This window comes from Microtus oregoni, unplaced genomic scaffold, assembly GCF_018167655.1.
Source record: "Microtus oregoni isolate MIOR12 unplaced genomic scaffold, Mior012 000024F_ref0000369, whole genome shotgun sequence".
In the NCBI taxonomy this organism is placed as follows: domain Eukaryota; kingdom Metazoa; phylum Chordata; class Mammalia; order Rodentia; family Cricetidae; genus Microtus; species Microtus oregoni.
In genome coordinates this window covers 7,347,209-7,368,332 of record NW_024543083.1, presented here as the reverse complement: position 1 = coordinate 7,368,332, position 21,124 = coordinate 7,347,209, and the positions used below count along the sequence as shown (strand labels likewise).

General features: G+C 48.1%; 1 protein-coding gene across 1 annotated transcript; it reads right to left on the bottom strand.

The window, feature by feature from the left end:
• Window positions 1-585: 585 nt before the first annotated feature.
• Window positions 586-3,068, bottom strand: Adrb3 (adrenoceptor beta 3). Its single transcript, XM_041673997.1, has 2 exons — window positions 1,806-3,068; window positions 586-1,011 (listed from the first exon to the last, which is right to left on the bottom strand). Exons 1-2 carry the CDS (start codon window positions 2,996-2,998, stop codon window positions 966-968), a joined length of 1,239 nt encoding a protein of 412 aa, XP_041529931.1. The 5' UTR covers window positions 2,999-3,068; the 3' UTR covers window positions 586-965.
• Window positions 3,069-21,124: the final 18,056 nt, after the last annotated feature.

Genomic DNA, 21,124 nt, shown 5'->3' with positions numbered 1-21,124 from the left:
GTGTACACACATCTATTAATATAACACAAGACGTATTGCCCCTTCCTAAATTTACCAGTGCCCTGTGCTTCCAGATACACAGACACACAAAGCACAGAACCGAAGTGTTTGCTGATGTCAATGAGACCTTATTAATCCACTCTGGTTTGTGGTATGGGAGTATCCTATTCTTGGTCCTGGGCACAGCAAGCCCCCTCGTCTAGAAAGACAGCCCAGTCTTGGGTGAGTGACTACATTGCTTCTCGCAACTAGATCCCCAGAGTTGCAGGAAAGGCAGGGAGGAAAGAGAATCAAAGACTCGCCAGTCCCATTTACACAGACAGCCTTTTCGGTTTTGTCTGACGAGGATTAGGAAGAAAGGGGCAAGGATTACTCCGAATTTACTGCCCCTGACAAAAGGCCTCTGAGCCGGGGAAGCCAGCAAGGGGATTATGAAAAGAAAACAAACGGGAGAGAAAAGAGAACAAAAGGACAAGTTACATTCAGTAATATTTATTAATTTGATCTTAAGTGGAAAAGGGAGCCAGCCCAGTGGTTCACCTTCTATGAACCCTGGAATCCCCCCAAACCTGGATGACCCGACCATGAGGTAGATCAGAGCTGGTTTGTGCTGAACGCAAGATAAGGTCTGAGGGAGCCATGGGGCAAAACCTCAAATTTGGTTGTTTTTTCCCTGGCTTCCTGCCCTCAAACCAACCAGAAACACAGAATCACAAGCCGCTTACTGGGGTCAGGAAAGCAGAAAGAAGGGAGGTAGGTAGGGGTGCTTTCTTTGCCCTAAGCACACAGCATACACACAAACAGGGTGATGGGCATCCCTTCAAAGCTGTAGGGCTGCTCACGGGGCAACCGGGCACAGGTGGTCTAACATCCCAGCTGCTGAGGAGGTAGCGAAGTTCAAGGCGGGTCTTCCGGTGAAACCCACTCGGTAAGAGTTCCCCTTCGCAGGGCATCTTGCAGTCTAGTTAGCAGGCTCCCGAGAGATGAGGTTTTTCAGCCTGGGGACTCACTCTGAGAAGAAATTAGGGGCGTTATCAAAATTCTGCATCCATGGAGTCGTTTCTTGTTTTTCTGGCAAAAGCAAAACAAAACAACCCCTCCCCCCTAAAAGAAACATGAAAACTCCCAGAAGTCCTGCAAAATGGAGATAATATTTCTTAGGGTAACTGGTCAAGGAGGCGGGAACCAAGCACTAGCGGGAAGGGGTCAGTGTCTCAGGAACCCTGAAAAGCACTTTTACTTTCCAAAGGTATAAGGACCATTCAGCTCCCGCCTTCCCAGTCCCACCCTACAGCTCCTACCCAGTCCCTGGGGGAGGGATGCAGTTGAAATTTCAACTCATAGGTTCCTTGCTGGATCTCGGTGGTCCTTCATGGGGGAAATGGCCGCTCACCTCCATGGCCACCAAACCTTTGAAGGAAATTGGAGATGAGGGCGAGGGGTTGGGAACTACACTGTTATCTACGGTGGCCCTAGCCAGGTGTAGAACTTGGGCGGCTGAAGAATGGAACTAGAAAACCCAAACTCGAGGCGACCAGGGAGTTTAGAAACCTGCAGGCAGGGCAGCAATTGTTTGTGGGGCTCACCTGGTCGCCGGGTGAGCAGTCTGCCTGCCCCTTTGCCTCCGTCCCAGGGGTTGCATCCAAGAAAGGAAAGGACCCTAAATTCCATTTTAGTTCCTACTCCCTTTCTGTCCTTTCTAGGCAAAAGGCCCTGTCCACTCCTGTCCCCAAGCCCCAAACTCAAAAGCGGAGACAGAAGGTGTCCCCACCCGGAGCCCCCGGTTCTCTGCCTGTGTCCCCTACCTGTTGAGCGGCCGGCTCTGCCTGAACTCGGCTGAGCTGGCCCGAGCCGCTGTGGCTCCCGCGGGACTGGCTGGGAAGGCGACAGCGCGTGGCTCCTCCCGCCCGCGGCCACCGCAACCGCACAGAAGACGGCGGAAAGCGTCGCGGAAGTCCGGGCTGCGGCAGTAGATGAGCGGGTTGAAGGCGGAGTTGGCATAGCCCAGCCAGTTGAGGGCGATGAAAACCCCGTTGGGAACCAAAGAGGGCCCAGCGAGGGCGCGCAGTACGTTAGCCAGGAAGAAGGGCAGCCAGCACAGAGTGAAGATGCCCATAATGAGACCCAAGGTGCGCAGGGCGCGGTGTTCCCGAAGCGGCAGGAGCCGCGCCGGCCGCCGGCCGCAGGAGGGCACTCCATCCGGAGCCAAGCCTGTCCCTCCTGTGACAGGGGACGGAGAGCGCGACGGAGCCCGCGGAGACTCCTCGGGCGGGAAGCGGCCCAGCTCCCGGCGCAGTAAACGCCGTTGACGCTTAGCCACGACGAACACTCGCGCGTAGACAAAGAGCATCACCAGGAGCGGAAGGTAGAAGGAGACGGAGGAGGAGAGCAGCGCGTAGGGCATGTTGGAGACGAAGGAACAGCAGCGCGGATCGGAGTGGCACTCCTGCGCCTCGGCGTCAGCCCCTACGCGCCACCACTGGCTCATGATGGGCGCAAAGGACACGGTGGCGGACACGATCCACACCAGGACCACCGCCGCCCGAGCTCGGCGCTTGGTAACCAGTGTGCCATAATGCAGAGGGTTGGTGACAGCTAGGTAGCGGTCCACAGCCAGGGCGCACAGGGTCTCAATGCTGGCGGTTACACAGAGCACGTCCACCGACGTCCACAGCTCGCATCCAGTTGCACCCAAGGGCCAATGGCCAGTCAGCGCCAAAGTGGCCCCCGGTGGCATTACGAGGAGTCCCACTACCAAGTCAGCTGTGGCCAGCGAAGTCACGAACACGTTGGTTATGGTCTGGAGTCTCGGCGTGCGGGCTATGGCTATGATTACCAGCAGGTTGCCTCCCACCGTGGCCAGCGCCAACACCGTCCCAGCCAATGCCGCTGCCCATGGCACCCCTGGCAACCCACTTGTGTTGGCTGCACTGGGGTCCAACATGGGGACATCTGACCACAAAGCCAGAGAGCCGTTCTTGTGAGGCCACGGAGCCATCTCCTGTCGCGCCTGGGGTGGGAATGTTCTCCCTGACCCCCTGGCTCAGGGAAGGGGACAATAGGATTTGGGAGCGACTCCTCCTGCCTGGGCCATCTTCCCTAAGTTGTTGGGGTAAGTCTGTCAGCTTTCCCCCGTCTCACCCCCCACACCCTAGATCCCAGGAGGAGTGGCTGCTTTTAAAGGCGCAGTGTCCAATAGTCAGGAGAGGAGAGGCCTCTGGTGGGAATTGGAGGGTAGAGAGGGACAGCCTGCCATGGCACTCCCTCAACACCCGTTTCCTGGAGCTCGGCAGCTCTTTCCTGGCAAGGCCTGCAACAACCCTGGAAAGGCCTTCCACTCTACCCTTTGCCCAACAAGGAAGATGACTCTCTCCCAATACAACAACCCTAAGGTATTTTATTGTTAGAGATAGACTCTCCATATGTTGCTCAGAATGGTCCAGACCTAGAGATCCTTCTGCCTCTAGTCACCCCCCCCCCCAGTGCTGGGATTACAATTCTGTGTGCCACTACTCCCAACCCTTGTCTTGTATCTGAAGCAATAGCAAGTGGTTGATGTCCTTTTCTCTCCCTCCAGATGAGATCTGTCCCCTCCCCTTTTAGTTCTTTTTCTTCTCTTCAGTTACTGGGACATCACCTCCATTCAGGTGTGGCTTTCATTTGACTTGGCGCCCTGAGGCCTGGGATGTTGAGGGCTTCTGGTCCCATCTCCCTCCTTCACTGCCCCCGCCCCCCATTTCTCCTAGAAGATTTCTAGATAAGCCCCTTCAAATTCTTAAGTAATAAAGACACATCACAAGTGAAGAATGGGCAGGGCAGTGGTGGCACATGCTCTTAATTCCAGCATCGGGAGGCAGAGGCAGGTGGATCTCTGTGAGTTCGAGGTCAGCCTGGTCTACAAGATCTAATTCCAGGACAGGCTCCAACACCATAGAGAAACCCTGTCTTGAAAAGCCAAGGGGAAAAAAAAAAAGAAGACTGGGGGCTGGAGATGTGGTTCAGTGGTAGGGTGCGTACTAACATGTCTGAGTCTCAGCATTGAGAGAGACAGAGAGACCGAGAGAGAGTTTGAAGCTAAAGTTTGTCTAGTGTTCTTTACCCACAGGGGCTACATAGCAGATATTTGCATTCTGATGCATAACTGCAGAATAATTATAGTTATGAAGTAGTAACAGTTTTGTTGTTGGGTCAGCACAGCTTGAGGAACTGTATTAAAGGGTCACAACACGAGGAAGGTTGAGAATCACTGAGCACCATCCTCAGTTCTCCAAATAAATAAATAAATAAAACCCTAAAAATAAAAATAAAAAAACACATTTTTTTGTCACCTCCCCCATGGTGAAGAGTTTTCTTGGAGTTTTATTCCTAAGAAGCTAGAATTGAGGGATTCCTCTGTGTGCATGTGAAGGTGTGGGCACATCACGTGTCTTCCTCTATTCTCCACTTTATTACCTTGAGGCAGCATCTCTGTCAGGGCCAGAAAGCTTCTATTTGGCTAGGACGGCTGATCTTGAGCTTTTGGGATTCCGTCTGTCTCTGCCTCCCAGGGCTTGGTTATGGGCATGTGCAGCCGTGCTCAACTCTCTCCTTGGGTGCTGGGATTTGAACTCAGGCCCTCAGGCTTGCAGAACAAGCACTCTCAACCTACTGAGCCATCCTCCTAGACCTTTATGCTGCGTTGCTGGAGTGTGTAGAAGGATAAGCTTGGTATCGAACACCCTGAAGCCTCTTATACAGTACTTTCCCTTACCAGAAGACCAGCGCCTTGCTCTCTCCCCTCACTCAGACTTCCAGGGCCTCACTCTGTCTTTCAGGCTCCCAGTTTTTAAAACGATTCCTTCCAAACCAGGAGTGGGGATGAAAGGCTTAGAAATGAGCTTCTGGAGGTTAGGGAGATGGCTCAGTCACTGAAGTACTTGCCTTGCCAACAGAAGGATCTGAGTTCCATGATTCCCAGGTCCCATAAATAAAGATGGCTAGAGTGATGGCCTGCAGGTGTCATCCCAGAGATGCCGGAAGCCAGTCAAGACTGGACCCTTGAGCTGTCTTGCTTACTCCCCTGAAACAATGGGACAAGAGAGAGAGAGAAAAAAAAGTACAGTGGAAAATGCCTCCAGGGTGACCCCGTGGCATGTTCTTTTGAACAGCTCCACATTTCAAAAGCTCGCTGTATAGTCAGTCACTGGTCTAGGCAATCCCTCTGGGAGGCTGAACCAGGGGCTGGGAGTCAGAAAGGTTGGAAGAGGACAAGAGAACCTAAAATTATCCCCGAGGAAAAGGGACCAGCTGGGCTCCCAGGGACCCAGCAGCTCACTCATCCATGAGCAGGGCTGACAGGGGCTCTCGAGCAAATGCTTTCCCTGTCCCGTGGAGTAACCAACCCACGAAGCCTGCGCATCTCCCCTCTGTGGCCCCTGCCCCCGTCCTGGCATGCCAAGGTGGTGCAGGCTGCATTTGGCTGCGGCTTCTCGCTGTTCATCAGGCTGATTGCGCCCGAGTCGTGTTTTGCAACACTAGAACCCTGCCAGTTATCACAAAGGGGTGTCATGAGATTCCCCACAAGCAAGCAAGCAATCTCTGAAACAAATACATGCCATTTGGCAATTTTTTTCCAGGACATGAGAGTAGGTTGGGGAATGAGTGTTGTACTGAGATATACCCAAAGGCTGTCACTTCTTCAGTGAATAACCTCGCTATTTGAAGAAAGTGTGCCAAAAGGTTTACGTTTTTGAAAAAGACCGAGAGTCCCCAAACCTTAAGGGCATACCTGTGTGTGGTCCCATAATCAAACAGTGTGAGAAGAAATGTACCAGTCCCCTGTTCTCCAAGGCCTGTGAGCCAGAGCTACCACGCCCAAGTACTCTGCCTCCTCCTCCTCCTCCTCCTCCTTCTTCTTCAGTATTTCTCTCTCCTCTCATGCCTCAGGATGCTTCCATTATTTTGCCAACTATTCTTTTTTCCTTTCCTTTCTTTTTTCTTTTCCTTTTTTTTTTTTTGGTTTTTTGAGACAGAGCTTCTCTGTGTAGCTTTGGAGCCTGTCCTGGAACTTGGTGGACCAGGCTGGTCTTGAACTTGTAAACAACCGCCTGCCTTTGCCTCCTGAGTGCTGGGATTAAAGGCGTGAGCCACCATTGCCTGGCTCTTTTTTTTTTTTTTTGTAATTTTACTTTGTAAGTTTTTAATAGATAATGTATTCACATTATCCACAATATAGAAAATGTATATACTAGAAACTTGCTCTCACCACGCTGTTTAACTCAATGAGTAACTACTCTTGAATATTATTAATTCTTACAATAACATTTGATATACAAACAACTCAGTATAAAAACATTTTCTCTTAGCCACCTTTTCCACACAGATATACCTCATCCTGTACTTTTAAATTTTAACTATAAGGAACCAACTTCTGATCCTTCTAGATCAACACACAAAAGATGCCCATTTTTAGTGTGAATGGATATAATACATAAAACCAGCTAATGGATACCTGGTTTACGTCCTGTCTTTATTAATAGATGATGTTGCAATGAATAATTAGCCTTTTCATATTGGTGTAAATGTATTTGTGGATGTTTCTATGAACGGAATTGTTATATATAAACACGGCACACACATTTGTGATTTTGGAAGCCATTGCTTCATTTCTCTCCGCAGACAATATGTCTGCTTCCACCCTCACTATCACTTTTGGTGACCAGCTGGGGGTTGAAACCAGTGGCTTGCTGCTCTGGAAGCCATCCTAATGGCTGGGCCTTGGGGAATTAGCATTGCCTGCTCTGCAGAGGTCGTCCAACTCTGGATAGACACATACATTGCCCAGGGAGAGCAATGCTCAGGCCTTCGGTCCCCCATGACCTTTGTTTTATGCCCTTGGAAGCTATCAGTGAGGGAGGGCCACTAAGATGCTGAGGGTGGACCCCCAGGTCTCTGGCTGTATGTAAGGAGCTCCATAGCAATCTGTGGTGAGGAAAGCCGGCAGAAGTCCTAATAGCAGGAGGTTTGTCCCTCCTGGTGAACAGGAGCTGTTGTCCCATGAACATCAAGACTGCGTGCTTGAACATATGTTTACATGGCATAGCAGGAAGAAAGCAGAGAGGGCTTGTGTGACTGTGGCCTTCTACCTTGTCTAAGACCACATGTCAGATGTGGGTGTATGTAGTGAGAAGAGCGGCGGGCTGTGGCCTGGCTCCCGGCTCCCGGCCACTGGCTAGCTTTACCCGAAATAATTACATGGAAACTGTATTCTTTTAAACACTGCCTGGCCCATTAGTTTCAGCCTCTCATTGGCTAATTCTCACATCTTGCTTTAACCCATATTTAGTAATCTGTGTAGTACCACAAGGTGGTGGCTTACCGGGAAAGATTCAGCATGTCTGACCTGGCGGCTGGCTCCATTGCGCCTCCAACTATGCTTTCTTTCTCCCAGCATTCTGTTCTGTCTACTCCACCTATCTAAATTCTGCCCTATCAAAAAGCCAAGGCAGTTTCTTTATTAACCAATGAGAGCAACAGATAGACAGATGACCCTCCTCCATCAGCCATGGGTGTGTGGTGGGGGGAAATGCCACCTCCCCCCACCCACCCAAGAAGAGACAAGTCATCCATTTTATAGTTGGGAGGGAATACCCTTTACTTCTGGAAATAAATATAAAATGGAAGGAAGATGGATTTTCTTGGGTCATCCAGCCTGAATTGTTGCAAGAAGACTTCTCTTGTGGGGGTGCAGCCACCTGGACCTCCACCTTCTCATCACCACTCATACACTGTCCCCAGGCACCTACCTGTCTTGTGTAGTTTCATTAGGCATATTGATAAGGAATGGACCAGGACTCAGTTTTTGCCCCTGGGTAGGCAATCCACCAGCCTCACAAAAGGAGTGGGCTTTTTACTTTGTTCTGTCAAAGGAGTCCCATTTTCTTGGTAGGCATCTTTGGGAAGGGTGGTTTTGTCTATGATAGGGAAGGGAAATAAAGTATCTCTAGGAGTCATCAAGGGTGATGTATCTGAAGAGACCTGCTGGGGGTAGTTTGAATGGAATTGGCCCCTATAAGCTCAGAGGGAGTGACACTATTAGGAGGTGTAGCTTTGTTAGAGTAGGTGTAGCCTTGTTGGAGGAAGCATATCACTATAGAGGTGGGTGCTGAGGTGTCATATATGCTCAAGCCCCATCCAGTGTCGCAGATCACTTCCTGTTGCCTGAAAGAACAAGATGTAGCTCCTTCTCCACTCAGCTTCTTCTCCAGTACCATGTCTGCTGGCATGCCACCATGTCACACCATGATGATAATGGACTAAACCTTTGAGATGTAAGGGAGCCACTTCAATTAAATGTTTTCCTTATAAGAGTTGCCATGACCAAGCCAAAAAAAAAGATGGCACTAACAAGACACATATCCCGCCTCTCTTCCACTCAAACTTGTCCCCGCTGTCTCCATGAAACATTGCTTCATGGCTGCTCTGCAAGCTATTGGCAGCAGAAGGGAGTAGGGTTAGTATTTTCCTTGTATAAACAGCGCTGTTCAGATTTACTGAGGGACTTGTGCAGGGTCAGAAAAAAATGGGGTGACAGAACTGGGAAGGAAAGCCAATTCTCGAAGGTCTGAGCCAAGGGACTTTCTCTTCTTACTCTATGGGCAGGGACTTGGGAATGTGTGGAGGGTTAGGGAGATGGAGGAAGAAGACAGGGTACATAAAAAGGATAGCCTCTGCTTCCTGTGGTTTGGTTGTTCCCTGGTCCCTTGAAGGAGGTGAAAGGGCAGATTCGGTAGAGAAGTGGGGGCATCGAAAGTGGGAGGATGAGGAGCTTGGGTCGAAGCTCAGGGGTAGAGCTTTAGCCAAGGGTTTGCAAAGCCTGGGTTCAGGCACCAGCATCCCAAGACAACACAACAAACGGAAACAAACCAAACACAAAGACTGAGAAAAGGAAGGGTAGATGCCGACTTGAGGCAAATCGGAGAGGACTAGGCTTCCTCAGAGGACCAAGGGTGGCCTTGTCATAGGGGCAGTCTCTCTGCCACATGAGTGGTCCTGGAAGAGGGGGGCAGGGAGACAAAGAGGAAGAGAATGTAAACCATACTGGGAATGTCAATTCTGTCCTGAGATGCGGGACAACGGGAGGCAGCTCTGACTTTCTCAAGTGATCTTCTCTTTTTGCTATTATAACTTTCTTCTTCTTCTTCGTCTTCTTCTTCTTCTTCTTCTTCTTCTTCTTCTTCTTCTTCTTCTTCTTCTTCTTTTTTTAAGATTTATTCATTATGTACACAGTGTTCAGCCTCCATGCCTGCAGGCCAGAAGAGGGCACCAGATCTCATCACAGATGGTTGTGAGCCACCATGTGGTTGCCGGGAATTGAACTCAGGACCTCCGGAAGAGCAGTCAGTGCTCCTAAGCTCTGAGCCATCTCTCCAGTCCACTATTATAATTTTCAAATGACGCCATGGACACGGAAGGATAAGGGCTCCTTTGACTCTCAGGGGCCCCATTGGTAGCACAGAATATCAAGATGAAATGGCATTAAGAAGGAGAAAAGTCCTAGCTAGGGCTGTGTGGGCTTCTTCCCTTCCCTCACCCTCTCTCAGGAAGGAGAAGGAAAAGGCATGAATCCACTGGAGCTTGTTTCATGTGGTGGCAAAGCTGGGGTTCGGTGATAAGAGGGAGCCATTGTTCTAAGGAACCAAAAAGAGCTGTGTGGCATTCTCTTTGAATGGCAACACATTCAGCAGAGGCACCCAGAGAGACAGAGAACGTCCATGAGAACGCTCCCCTGGTCAAGCACCCACACAGATAAGCACAGCTGTGCCCAGGGCACAAACACTGCTGTACCAGAGGTACACACACTGACGCGTGTGCACACTCAGTGAAAACTCGGATGTGTGCTCTTCCAGGCTCACTGTTGCCATAGTCACAAACGCAGCCATGTACACCCAAACGAAGTCCAATGCGATCACAGGTGCGAGCCCACATCCCAGAAACGTCTAGAGACTCTACCCCACATGGGCATGCCTTATCCATTGAGTTGGAAATAAAATGCCAAAAAGCTCGGGGTTTCAAAAAAGATCTTCAACCCTGTGCAGAAGCAGAAGGTCAAGGGCCAGCACACTTGGCTGCGTCTCTCGGCGCTCATCTCTCAGTAGTGGTGCTGACCACACAGGACTTCAGGTCTTGAGTCTGTCGTGGGAAAGTCCTTTTAAAGTATGGGAAGCAGAGCCCAAATTAAACCAGCAAAGGCACCGCTTGCTCGGAGGGAATAAATCACTGGCTGGCTCTGCTGTGTTGTCATTCATCCCAGGGACACTCTGCAAAGGAGCTTTTTTCTCTTCTCCCTCCCTTTCTCCCCCTCCCTCCCTCTCTCCTTCCCTCCCTCCCTCCCTCCCTCCCTCCCTCCCTCTCTCCCTCTCTTCCTTCATGTCTTTCTCATCTCTCTTTTTCTACAGGCTCCTTACCATTATGCATTACTCTGCCAGGTAATTAACAAACTATGGACTGAAATCTCTGAAATGGTAACCCCAAACAACCCTTTCTATTTATACGTTGATTGTCTCAGGTTATCTGCTGCTATACAGAAACTGAACACAGGAGGTTACATTTTTGGATAAAAGATTTTTTACAAGGACCCTTCCCAAGAAGTGTTTGCCTAAGGGGAAAAACACATGAGGGCCTTAGATGCTTTGGAAGGACCATGGGGGAAGTTCTTGTACAGCCAAGTAGGTGATATATCTGAAGTAATGGGCCTCTCATAAAGGAAGCCTGTTTGGCTTGATATCCTGTGTGGCAAGCATTTGCTCAGGTGTAATTAGTTGGCCCAGGTCCTAGCGGGAAACTTTGAGACATGGACCGTTTTTGGTAAATGAAGGGAATGCACTTACAGCTGAGAGGCCTGAAAGTTAGCTGGCCAGCTGCAGCTGGGATTTCAGTTAATACAGTAATAAAACAGTGTATAAACTATGCTACATATAAACAGTGCAATTGGATACTGTATACACATATGGAGGAAGGGAGAGAGAGATACATACACACAGAGATTTATAATAACAATTAGCTGCTGTAATTATGGAGACCAAGAGCTCTCATCACCTCCCATTTTAAAGCTGGTGCTGTATAATTCAGACTGAGTCTAAAGATCCCTGGCCTTCAATGGACTGGATGAAGCCCCCATCATTACATTGTTGAGGGCAGATTTTCTTCTGGGTCTACTGATCAAATGGAAATGTCTATCAGGAGCTTCCTCCCTGTGCAGATACAATGTTTCACCGGATGTCTGGTGTCCTAGTTACTTTTCTATTACAAAGCACTACCCCCAAAGCAACTTATAAAAGAGAGTATTTGATTTGGGGGCTTGTGGTTCCAGAGGGGTACCGTCCATGAGAGAGAGAGAGAGAGAGAACAGTAACTGGCAATGGCATGGGCTATTGAAACCTCAAAGGGTCCCCCAAAGGATACACCTCACACTTCTTTCAGTAAGGTTACACCACTTAATCTTTCCCAAACAGTCCCATCAACCGGGGGCCAAATATTCAAACATATGAGCCTACGGGAGCCATTCTCATTCAAAGTACCACCTCCGGGCATCCCTTAGCCAAGTTACATAATGGTGACACATGAACTTAGTCACCACAATGAGCAGTCATGCACAGCACCCTGCTTTTGGGAGATGAAGCTTAGAGGGTCATCTTATGGCCTGTACTGATTGCCCAGGGCCTTGGCTTTTGACTGGGATCCTTTCTGCCACACTGAGCTTCAGAAGCAGAGAACTGGACTTGATGGTTGCATCATGGTACAGTTGCATTCATGGGAATGGTTTTAAATCACTAGTGTTTTTTCTTGGAATATTGGACATCAAGGGAGAGGGACTTGAATAGGCATGTATCCAAAGAAGATAAATAAATGGTCAACACACATGCGAAGACATGTTTAGTATCACCAGTTATCAGGGAAAGAGAAATTAAAATCAGGCTGAGGATAATTTTATGCTTACTAGGATGACTAAAATTAAGAACCAAAAGAGCAAGTTTTGAAAAGGCCATTGACAGTTGGGGACCCCCTTGCAATTCCTGGTAGGGCTATAAAATGGTGTAGTCACCGTAGAAAATGCTGTTTCACAAAAAAGTCCAAGACTGCATTTCGGCCTGATGTCATGACACCCACTTCAAGCTTACAACCAAGAGGAATGGACAGTGACGCAAGTAGAAGCCTAGACACCATGCTGATTGCAGCCAAAAACCCCACAAAGCTTGGTGGGTGTGTACAAAGGGGTTTTCAGCTCTGAAATGAATGAGGCCTTGACCAATTGCTATGACATGGACAGACCTTAAAAGCAAATCAGATGTGATAAAATAAATCAGATGTGAGTAGACAAATATCGTGTGGGTACGCTTACATGAAATATTTAGAATAGGCATAGTCAGACAGAAAGTAGGCAAGAGTTAACCAGGGGCTGAAGGGAGGGAGAAGAGAGAGTATTGCTTAACCCTAATGGGAGCAGAATTTCTATTTGGGGTCAAGAAAAACATTTAAAAATAAATAGTCACAATGATTGCACAATACCATGTTTGTAATTAATGCCTCTGAGTTGTACATTTAAACACTGTTGAAACAGCCAGTGTGGTGGTAGACTCCTGTAATCCTGTCTTGGGAGGACCATGAGTTCCTGACTGGCCTGGGACACACAGTGAGACTCTGTCTCAAAAATTACGTAAAATAAAAATTTAAATACATAAGAAATAAAAACAAATTGGCAGCCCGGCTGTGGTGGCGCACGCCTTTAATCCCAGCACTCGGGAGGCAGAGGCAGGAGGATCTCTGTGAGTTCGAGACCAGCCTGGTCTACAAGAGCTAGTTCCAGGACAGGGTCCAAAACCACAGAGAAACCCTGTCTCGAAAAACCAAAAAAACAACAACAACAACAAAAAAAAACAAAAAACAAAACAAAAAACCAAAAAAAGCAAAAAAAAAAAAAAAAAACCTCAAATTGGCAGAAAGAAATTATGTTTGCCCCAAAGCATCTTTAGGGCATGTGGTCTGGAAGGGAAATGAGAAATAATGGGTCAAGGAGGATTAAGTGAGGAGGGAACTGTGAGGGCCGGGTAGAGGCGTGAGCATGGAGGAGGAAAAGCTAACATTAAAGGGTTTAGCTGGAAACCTGCTCCTGTAGAAGCTTCCTAATATATATGTATACACACACACACACACACACACACACACACACGCGCGAAAAAGTGTTTAAATTGAGTTGCACTATAATGTGGGCACAATGCCTCTCATAGAGATCATAGACTAGCAAATAAATAAAAAAGCCCCATGCCTGGAGTGGGTTACCATTTTTGGAGTTGGTCTGTTAGGTCCTATAGACTTCCCAATATTCTAGTTACTTCCATTACCCTGGTTTGTCCTCCAGAACTTGATGATAAGACCTTATGACTGATGATAGCATATACTTGAGTCGGAGAACACGTAGATGCCAAGCTGGTACTGACGCGGAATCTTCATCTACTGGCTAGATTTCATAGTGCTGGAAGATTCTATGATTGCTACCAGAAGAGAAAAGTCATCATTATTCTTACCTAGCCATGAACCCTCCAACTACAGTGACGACTGGTCAAGACACACCCACTGCTCCAATAGGGCACACATGCTAAGAGAACAGCTTTGTTAGTTAGTGGTCTCTCTCTCTCCCTCTGTGTGTGTGTGTGCATGCACAGGTATAAAGGAGACGTATTAGATTGGCTTACAGGATATGCTCTGGGTTGTCCATATATAGCTGTCTCACGCTGGAGAGGTCAAGAATCAATTTCTCAGTCCTTGAGGCTGGACATCTCAGCAGTTCTGACTGATCTACTGCGGATGGCCTGGAGAATTGCTGGAGAGCGATGAATCTTCAGTCTACATCAGAAGCCCAAAGAAGTTGGTTTTAATATTGGTGAAGGAATTGCCTTAGTTAAGGTTTCCCTTGCTATGACACATTTCCTCCTACTCCAACAAGGTCACACCTCCTAATAATGCCACTCTCTATGAGGCTTTGAGGGTCATTTTTATTCAAAGCACCACAGGAATGCTGCAGGAAGAGAGTAGATTAACTTGCCAGTGACGAGGACGGTAAGCAGGGTGTTAAGAATCTGGTCCCCAGTCTGTGGTACTACCAGGATATTCTAGAACCTTGAAGAAGTAGGCACTAGATGGAAGAAGTTGTTACTGGGGACATACCCTTGAAGGGGACATTAGGCCTCTGGCTCCTTCTTGTTTCTTTCAGCTACCTGGCCACCATGAGATGAATAGGCCTCCCGCACCACATTCGTCTATCACTACTGCCTCACTCCAGGTCGAAAGCGATATGGCCCCACAGCAACGGCCCAATCCTCTGAAACACTGCAAGAAAACAAACTTTCCATCCTTATAAGCTCGATTCTCTTATTTTCGTCACTAAAAGCTAGCACAGGGGCTGACTCGTCTTGCCAGGAGAACTCAGAATGATGTTGGAGGCTTCTTGGGGGAGTCCTTGACTCCTCTGGTGGTGAATCAGATGTGCCCCACTTATGACGAGGCCCATAGTTCTGAGTGCTTCGTGTGGAGTTCCAGGGGCAGCTGCCAGTCATCTGCCTTCTGCCGCCGGGTGAGGCTAAAGCTTTAGGAATGTGGGAACTTAAGTGGGCAATTGCTGTTTTATGGCTTGTTTCCAAGAATCCCTCATGACTATATCCTTCCCACTTTCTACTTCCCAGTGGGGAGGGAGGGAGGGAAGGAGAGAGAGAGAGAGAGAGAGAGAGAGAGAGAGAGAGAGAGATCCTTCCTCTCAGTCCCAGTGCTTCTCTCAACCTCTTCCCATATTTCATGCTAGCTGACCACAGTGTCCAGTCCTTCCTCTGCTGGAAGAGATCTTCTCCAGGGACCGCTGTCCTTTCTTGGTTGTGGTAAAGCCAAGCCTGGCATCTGGAGAGGTCAGCTGGAGGATGCACAAGTCAGCTGCCTAATGTTAGTAACTACTTAAATGTTTGTCAGGAGCCTTTTATAGGCTTCCTAAAAAGGGTGTGTGTGTGTGTGTGTGTGTGTGTGTGTGTGTGTTATGGAGGGCCAGCCTGGGATCTTACAGGGCAAGGGGGCAAAGCAGAGTTGTTCAAGAGAAACATGAACCAAGGCCTGTGATGAGATGGCCCACTCAGTTCCCATGCCGTGCTGACTCAAGGCAGCTGCCCTTTCTGGGAGGGTTTGTATGACCGATCCCTGATCATTTAGGGCTAAGTTTTGCCCTGGTTTGGCTTTCTACTCACATATATCAAACCTCAGATTAGAGAGCAAGGCCAATGCCATGGTGACACTGGAGGGCATTCCAGTGTGTAAGGACTTTTCCTGGGGAGCCATGAGCAAACCCCAAGCAAGGCACCAAAGACAACCCAGAAATGATTCCACCTAAGGTTTTCTTGGTGAGCCAAAGAGTTTCTTGGGTTATTTACAGGAGCATGGGTGAGGGGTTCCTTAACGTGCTTATAATGACCCGAAGGCAGCTCATCTTAGTAGGAGTGACCATTACAATTGCTTGCACAACTTTTAAGCAGCTCCACAAGCCCACACTTACACACACTCAAGCACACAAGTTCACACATATCCACATATACATGTATGCACACATGCTCACACACTTTCCCCTCTGGCTATTGTATTACCTTGGCAGTGGGTGGGGGTGAGAAGCTTTTCACTGTCTGTGCTTCTTGTATCGATACAACCAGTAGTAGCCCCGAGAAAGCATAAGAGGAAGGAATCCAGGGTGATGTGGAGGGAGAAAGGAATCCCTGGCCTTGTAGGGAGCAGGATGGGTATTGAGTCCCATGCCCACCATCTAGGATAGAGAACTCATACTCCACACTAGGGGTTCTCTTCAGCCACTTGTAGTATCTGGGTCCCCTCTGTAGGCTACGGAAGGAAATCCTTTCAGGGTAATCTATTTTTCTTTCTTTCTTTGTTTCTTCCTTCCTTTCTTCTTTCTTTTTTCTTTCTTTCTTTCTTTCTTTCTTTCTTTCTTTCTTTCTGTCTTTCTGAATTACAATGAGGATTTATTTGCTCCTTCTGCCAGGTAAAAGTCAGGGGCTGAGAAGAGGGGAAATGTTGAAAGCACAATAGGAAGAGGCGATCACTGAAGTCAACCTTGTGCTTGCTTACAGAAATGAGAACTATTTACATATTTTTCATTTATTCAAATATGCTAATGAGTTCCTTCTCCTTTTCCCCCTTACTATTGTATGTAGAAGTTTTTTCTTTTCTTTTTTAAGAAAAGAACACAGACTGTCTTTTTTTCATTTTCCACACCAATCCCAGTTCCCACTCCTTCTTCTCCTCCCATTCTCTCCACCTAACCACACCATCCGCCCTCCCCCATCCACTCCTCAGAGAGTGTGAGGCTTTGAGGAAGGTCCAAGGCCCTCCCTACTATGTCTAGTAGAGAATGTGCTGTGGGGCAATGGTCTTTTATCCTGCCACTTGTATTATTTTTAATAAAATGCTGATAGGCCAGTAGCCAGGCAGGAAGTAGAGGCAGGGCGATGAGAATGCCGGGAAGAGGGAAGCGCAGTCTGCAGTCATGTCCCAGCCTCAGAGGAAGTAAGATGTGACTGCCTTACCAGAAAAGGTACCAAGCCACGTGGCTAACGCAGACAAGAATTATGGGCTATAAGGTATAAGAGTTAATAAGAAGCCTGAGATGCTAGGCCAATCAGTTTATAATTAATGTAGACCTCTGTGTGTTCCTTTGGGACTAAAGGACGTGAAGAGGGATGCAGGATCCGATAAATATGGCAGTATGAAGCCTGTCACTTGGCCACGGTCTTTTTGAGAGTTGGTGGACAAGGCAGTTGTGATTAAAACAAGATACTCTCCCCAAAGGGAAAACTTGCAGCCCTGATGATTCTGCTGGACAATTCTGTCTGTTCTGTTTTAAAATAGGACAGGAACTCACTCTGTAGTCCTGGCTGGCCTGAAACCCACCATGAGAAGCAAGCTGAACTCAGACTTGCAGTAATCTTCTTCCTTCTGTTCCCAAATCCCAGGGTTACAGGTGTGAGCCACCACACCTTTACACTGGAGAATTCTGGAGAATTTTACCTAATACCTAATACGCAAAGAAAAATAGACAACAGTTTTGTGCAGCTCCTCCAGCACATAAGGATATCTTCCGGTTCATCATTCTACAAGGCCACTACTACCAAACAGGGTCAGCTCAGCACTGAAAGGAAAACCGTCAACTAATATCTTTCCTGAACTCAGACGCAAAGCCCCCAGTTAGACATCCACTAATTTGAAGTCCCTTGAGGAGAAGCTGGTGGTAGATTAGCAGTAGGCAGAAGCACCTTTCCAGCTTCTTGGTGTCTAGGAATCAGAGCAACTAGAAACAGCCCCTAGGCAAGGAAGGCGATTGAGGAAACACCGTGACAGCTGGAGAAACCCACACTGAACCCTCATTTATCGGATCCTGCATCCCTCTTCACACGGGAGGCAGGGAGGCTTGTGGGTGGGGTCCAAGGTCACAGACTCTTTATCAGCAGAACTGGAAGGAGCCTCACCATTCAGGATGCTCTGCTAGCTTTCTTTGCTCCTGACGTACCTGCTAGTGGCTTAAGAAGGGACGTTGTTCAGCTTGTCAAACAGTTGACTTCAAGTCCCCACCCGCTTGCCCTTGTGTAACGACTGCTTAGGAAGATTTCCCCAAGTCCTTTCTAGGCCAAAGTGAAAACCAGGAAGGGCAGAAGGCGAAGGCAGAACTACTAACTCAGCCTCACCAGGCAGGAGGATGCAGCTTTGGCAACCAGATCTGCCAAGGAAGAGGCAGCCGTAAGGCTGTTGAGCCTGACTGCTGGGTGCTGAAAGGAGAAAGTAAGGCAAAAGATAATAGGGAAGTTAGACACCTTTTCAACCGGTCAGTTTAAGACATGCCTTTATTTTATTTATTATTTGATCAAGTTCTATTTTTTATGTGTATGTGGGCTTTGCCTACATGTATGCTTGTGCAGCTATGTGTGTGTCTTGAAGGCCAGAAGAGAGTGTTGGATTCCCTGGAATGACTTCAGGATGGTTGTGAGCCATGCTGAGGGTCCTGGGAACTGAACACCACCAACACTTAGGAGGCGGGAAGATCAGGAGTTCCTGGTAATCCTCTCTGCTTCATACTGAGTTCAAGGACAGCCTAGTTCTATTTAGGACAGAGGCTAAGGAGAGCAAAATGCAGAGCAAGCAGAAAGGCGCTAGAGGGCGCCCTGGTCCAGGAGCTGAGGGGCTACAAAGCATCCCTGGGGCATCATTCCTTTGGTGGTGGCCTCTGGGTTCCTCTTGCACTTCTCACGCTCTGCTCCGCTCCACTGTAGCTTCAGAGAAGCAATTTCCAGGCAAGCCCCTTCCCACCACACCCCAGGCTTTTCTTTCGATTTTATTTATGCCCAGGCTTTCTCATGTGTAATTGCTAACCTCCGACCCAGAATTTATAGAGACCGACCAGGCTATCTTCTAGTAGGACAAGGCCCCCAGGACACTTACACTCATAATGTCTCATTTTGCCTTATTTTATGCTTCAGATAAGAGAGATGTCTGAGTTTGGGCAGCTGTCCAGGCCGAGAACTGGAAGACAGGATTCTGCGTAGCTTTTTATAGTCCCTCTAAGTCCACCGTGGCCCCATGTTTACACAGGCAACCCCATTTTTGCCAAAGTGATTTGTGAAATCCACAGACATAGGTAGTGGATTTGAATCCATGACTTTTCTGTCTATAAACTCGTGGAATTAACACTTTACCATCAGTTTGGAGGTCTGTGTCATTACCAACAGTGTTGGTTCTGCTAGATAAGAAGCCGGAAGGATGTATGTATGCTGGGATTCTATGTAAGTCAGACATGAAGGGAAGATAGGGGCAGTCACATTGAAGCTGGACCAGGGCCCTGGGCAGAGGACCAGAGAAGGGTCCCATTCTAGGCTCTGTAGATCTGAATGTTCAAATCCACGTCTTCAAGACTTAAATCCCAATGTGATAATATTGAGAGGTATGACCTTCAGAGAGTAATAGACTGTGAAGGTCAAAAGGGTATTCTACTGGGGGATTAATGTCTTTACAAGACGACAAAGAGGCGCTAGAGCTTGATTTTTCCCCAGTCTAGAGACTGGAATGTCCCAGATGAAGGTACCAGCCGGCTTGGTTCCCACTGATGGCTCTCTGGCTGACTATTGCTGCTGGGAACATTTCTCCCATGCCGGCCCTGTGCATCTTCCAGTTCGGCTGCTCACTGCAGACTTGGAACGTTCCTTATGATAAACCAGGGAACGTAACTGAGGCTCTTGCCTGAGTTCTAAAAACTGCTGTGGTGAATTACTCAAGCCAGAGAAGCAGAGTTGTGGAAATTCAACCGATAACCAGCAATTTAAAACACACAGGACACAGTCTTGTCTCGTGATGGGAACCTGAAATCTGGGATGACAACCCCAAGTTGGTGGGTCTGACACTGTCTCTGACATGGGAGGCCATGTCAGAAAAGATCCTGGAGAGTCTGTGCAGTAGGACTGCTTTGCTCTTGTGAGAAACTCTCACTTCTACATCAGAAGTGAGAAGTGTTGGCTTCACCATGTCTGTGAGGGGTCTTTCTCCCCCAATTTCCCTCACACACAGGGTCAGATGGCCCAGGCTGCACCTGAACTGTGTTTTACAGCCCAGGATGACCTTAAACTCCTGATCTTCCTGCTTCGACCTCCGGAGTACCGGGAGAACTCATGTCGGCCACCATGCCCAGCCTCTTACATCCACTAAAACTTCTTTTACATCGAATTATTTTGTGTGTATGCATATGGGTGTATGTAAACACATGTCTTGGTGCTCGTGTAAAGGGGAGAGGGTGTTTTGTGGGGATTCCTTCTCTCCTTCCACCGTGTGGGTTCTAGGGATGGAATTCAGGTTGTTAGATTTGGCAACAAGTATTTTTATCTGCTTGGCTATCTCAACCCCTCTATCCTTTTAATATTTAATTAAAAGACATGATATGAATGAGTTCCTGCTCTGAAAGAGGCAGAAATCACCACAGGCAAATGGGTCTGTAAGAAACAGAATTCAGCAGGGAATTTGTAAAAGGCTATGAAATGGCCATGCTCAGTGTCCTTGGGTCACCAGGCCCAGGAGGGAAGTTTACTGAGGACTGGAGAGCTAATTGAGAGAACTACTAAGGCTGGGATATGGCCCTTACCTCAGACCTAGGGCCCTCTTCGCTGTGGTTGTAGGCTTGTTGGCTATCGTCTTTACCTCCTGAGCATGCCCAAGTGCCTTATTCTTATGGGTGGCTGTCTTGGCCAGTGTTTTATTGCTGTCAAGAGACATCATGACCACAGCAACTCTTATAAAAGAAAGCATTTAATTGAGGCTGGCTTACTGTTTCAGAGGTTCAGTCCATTGTTGTGGTGGGGAGCATGGCAGCACGCAGGCAGACATGGTACTGGAGAAGTAGCTGAGAGTTCTGTATCTGGATCCACAGGCAGCAGGAAGGGCAGAGACACTGGGCCTGACTTGGGCTTCTGAAATCTCAAAGCTCACCCTGTGACACATTTCCTCAAACGAGGCTGACCTACTCCAACAAGGCCACACCTCCTAATCCTTCTTTAAGTAGTGCTACTCCCTACACTAATCGTTCAAATATATATGAGCCTGTGGGGATATTCTTATTCAAACAACCACAGTAGCCATCTTTGTGCAAGGAACTATAGGGCTTCCGATAAAGATCCAAGAGGTCCCAAGCTTAGAGATGACCAGTCTTTTAGTTCCTTCAGAGCCTACTCCCTTCCTTCCTATTCCTTTTTAAAATGGAGGCAGAGGAGGCGGGGTCTTATCTATGGACCCTTAACTGAGGGTGGCCTTGAACGGCTGATCTTCCTAGCTCCACTTCCTGAGTACTGGGTTTACAAGCTAACAAAGTGTCACCACATCCAGTTCTTCTGTGATTTAACCCAAAACTTAGTAAACGCCAGGCAAGCTGTCTCCCAACTAACTGTGCTTGCTGTATTCCAAGTCCCTCTCCCCCGCTTATTTCTCTCTTTCATTTTTTGAGATAGGGTCTCACATTGTCCGGCCCAAGCTATGCCTCAAAACTCACTGTAACCAAACCTGGCCTCAACTT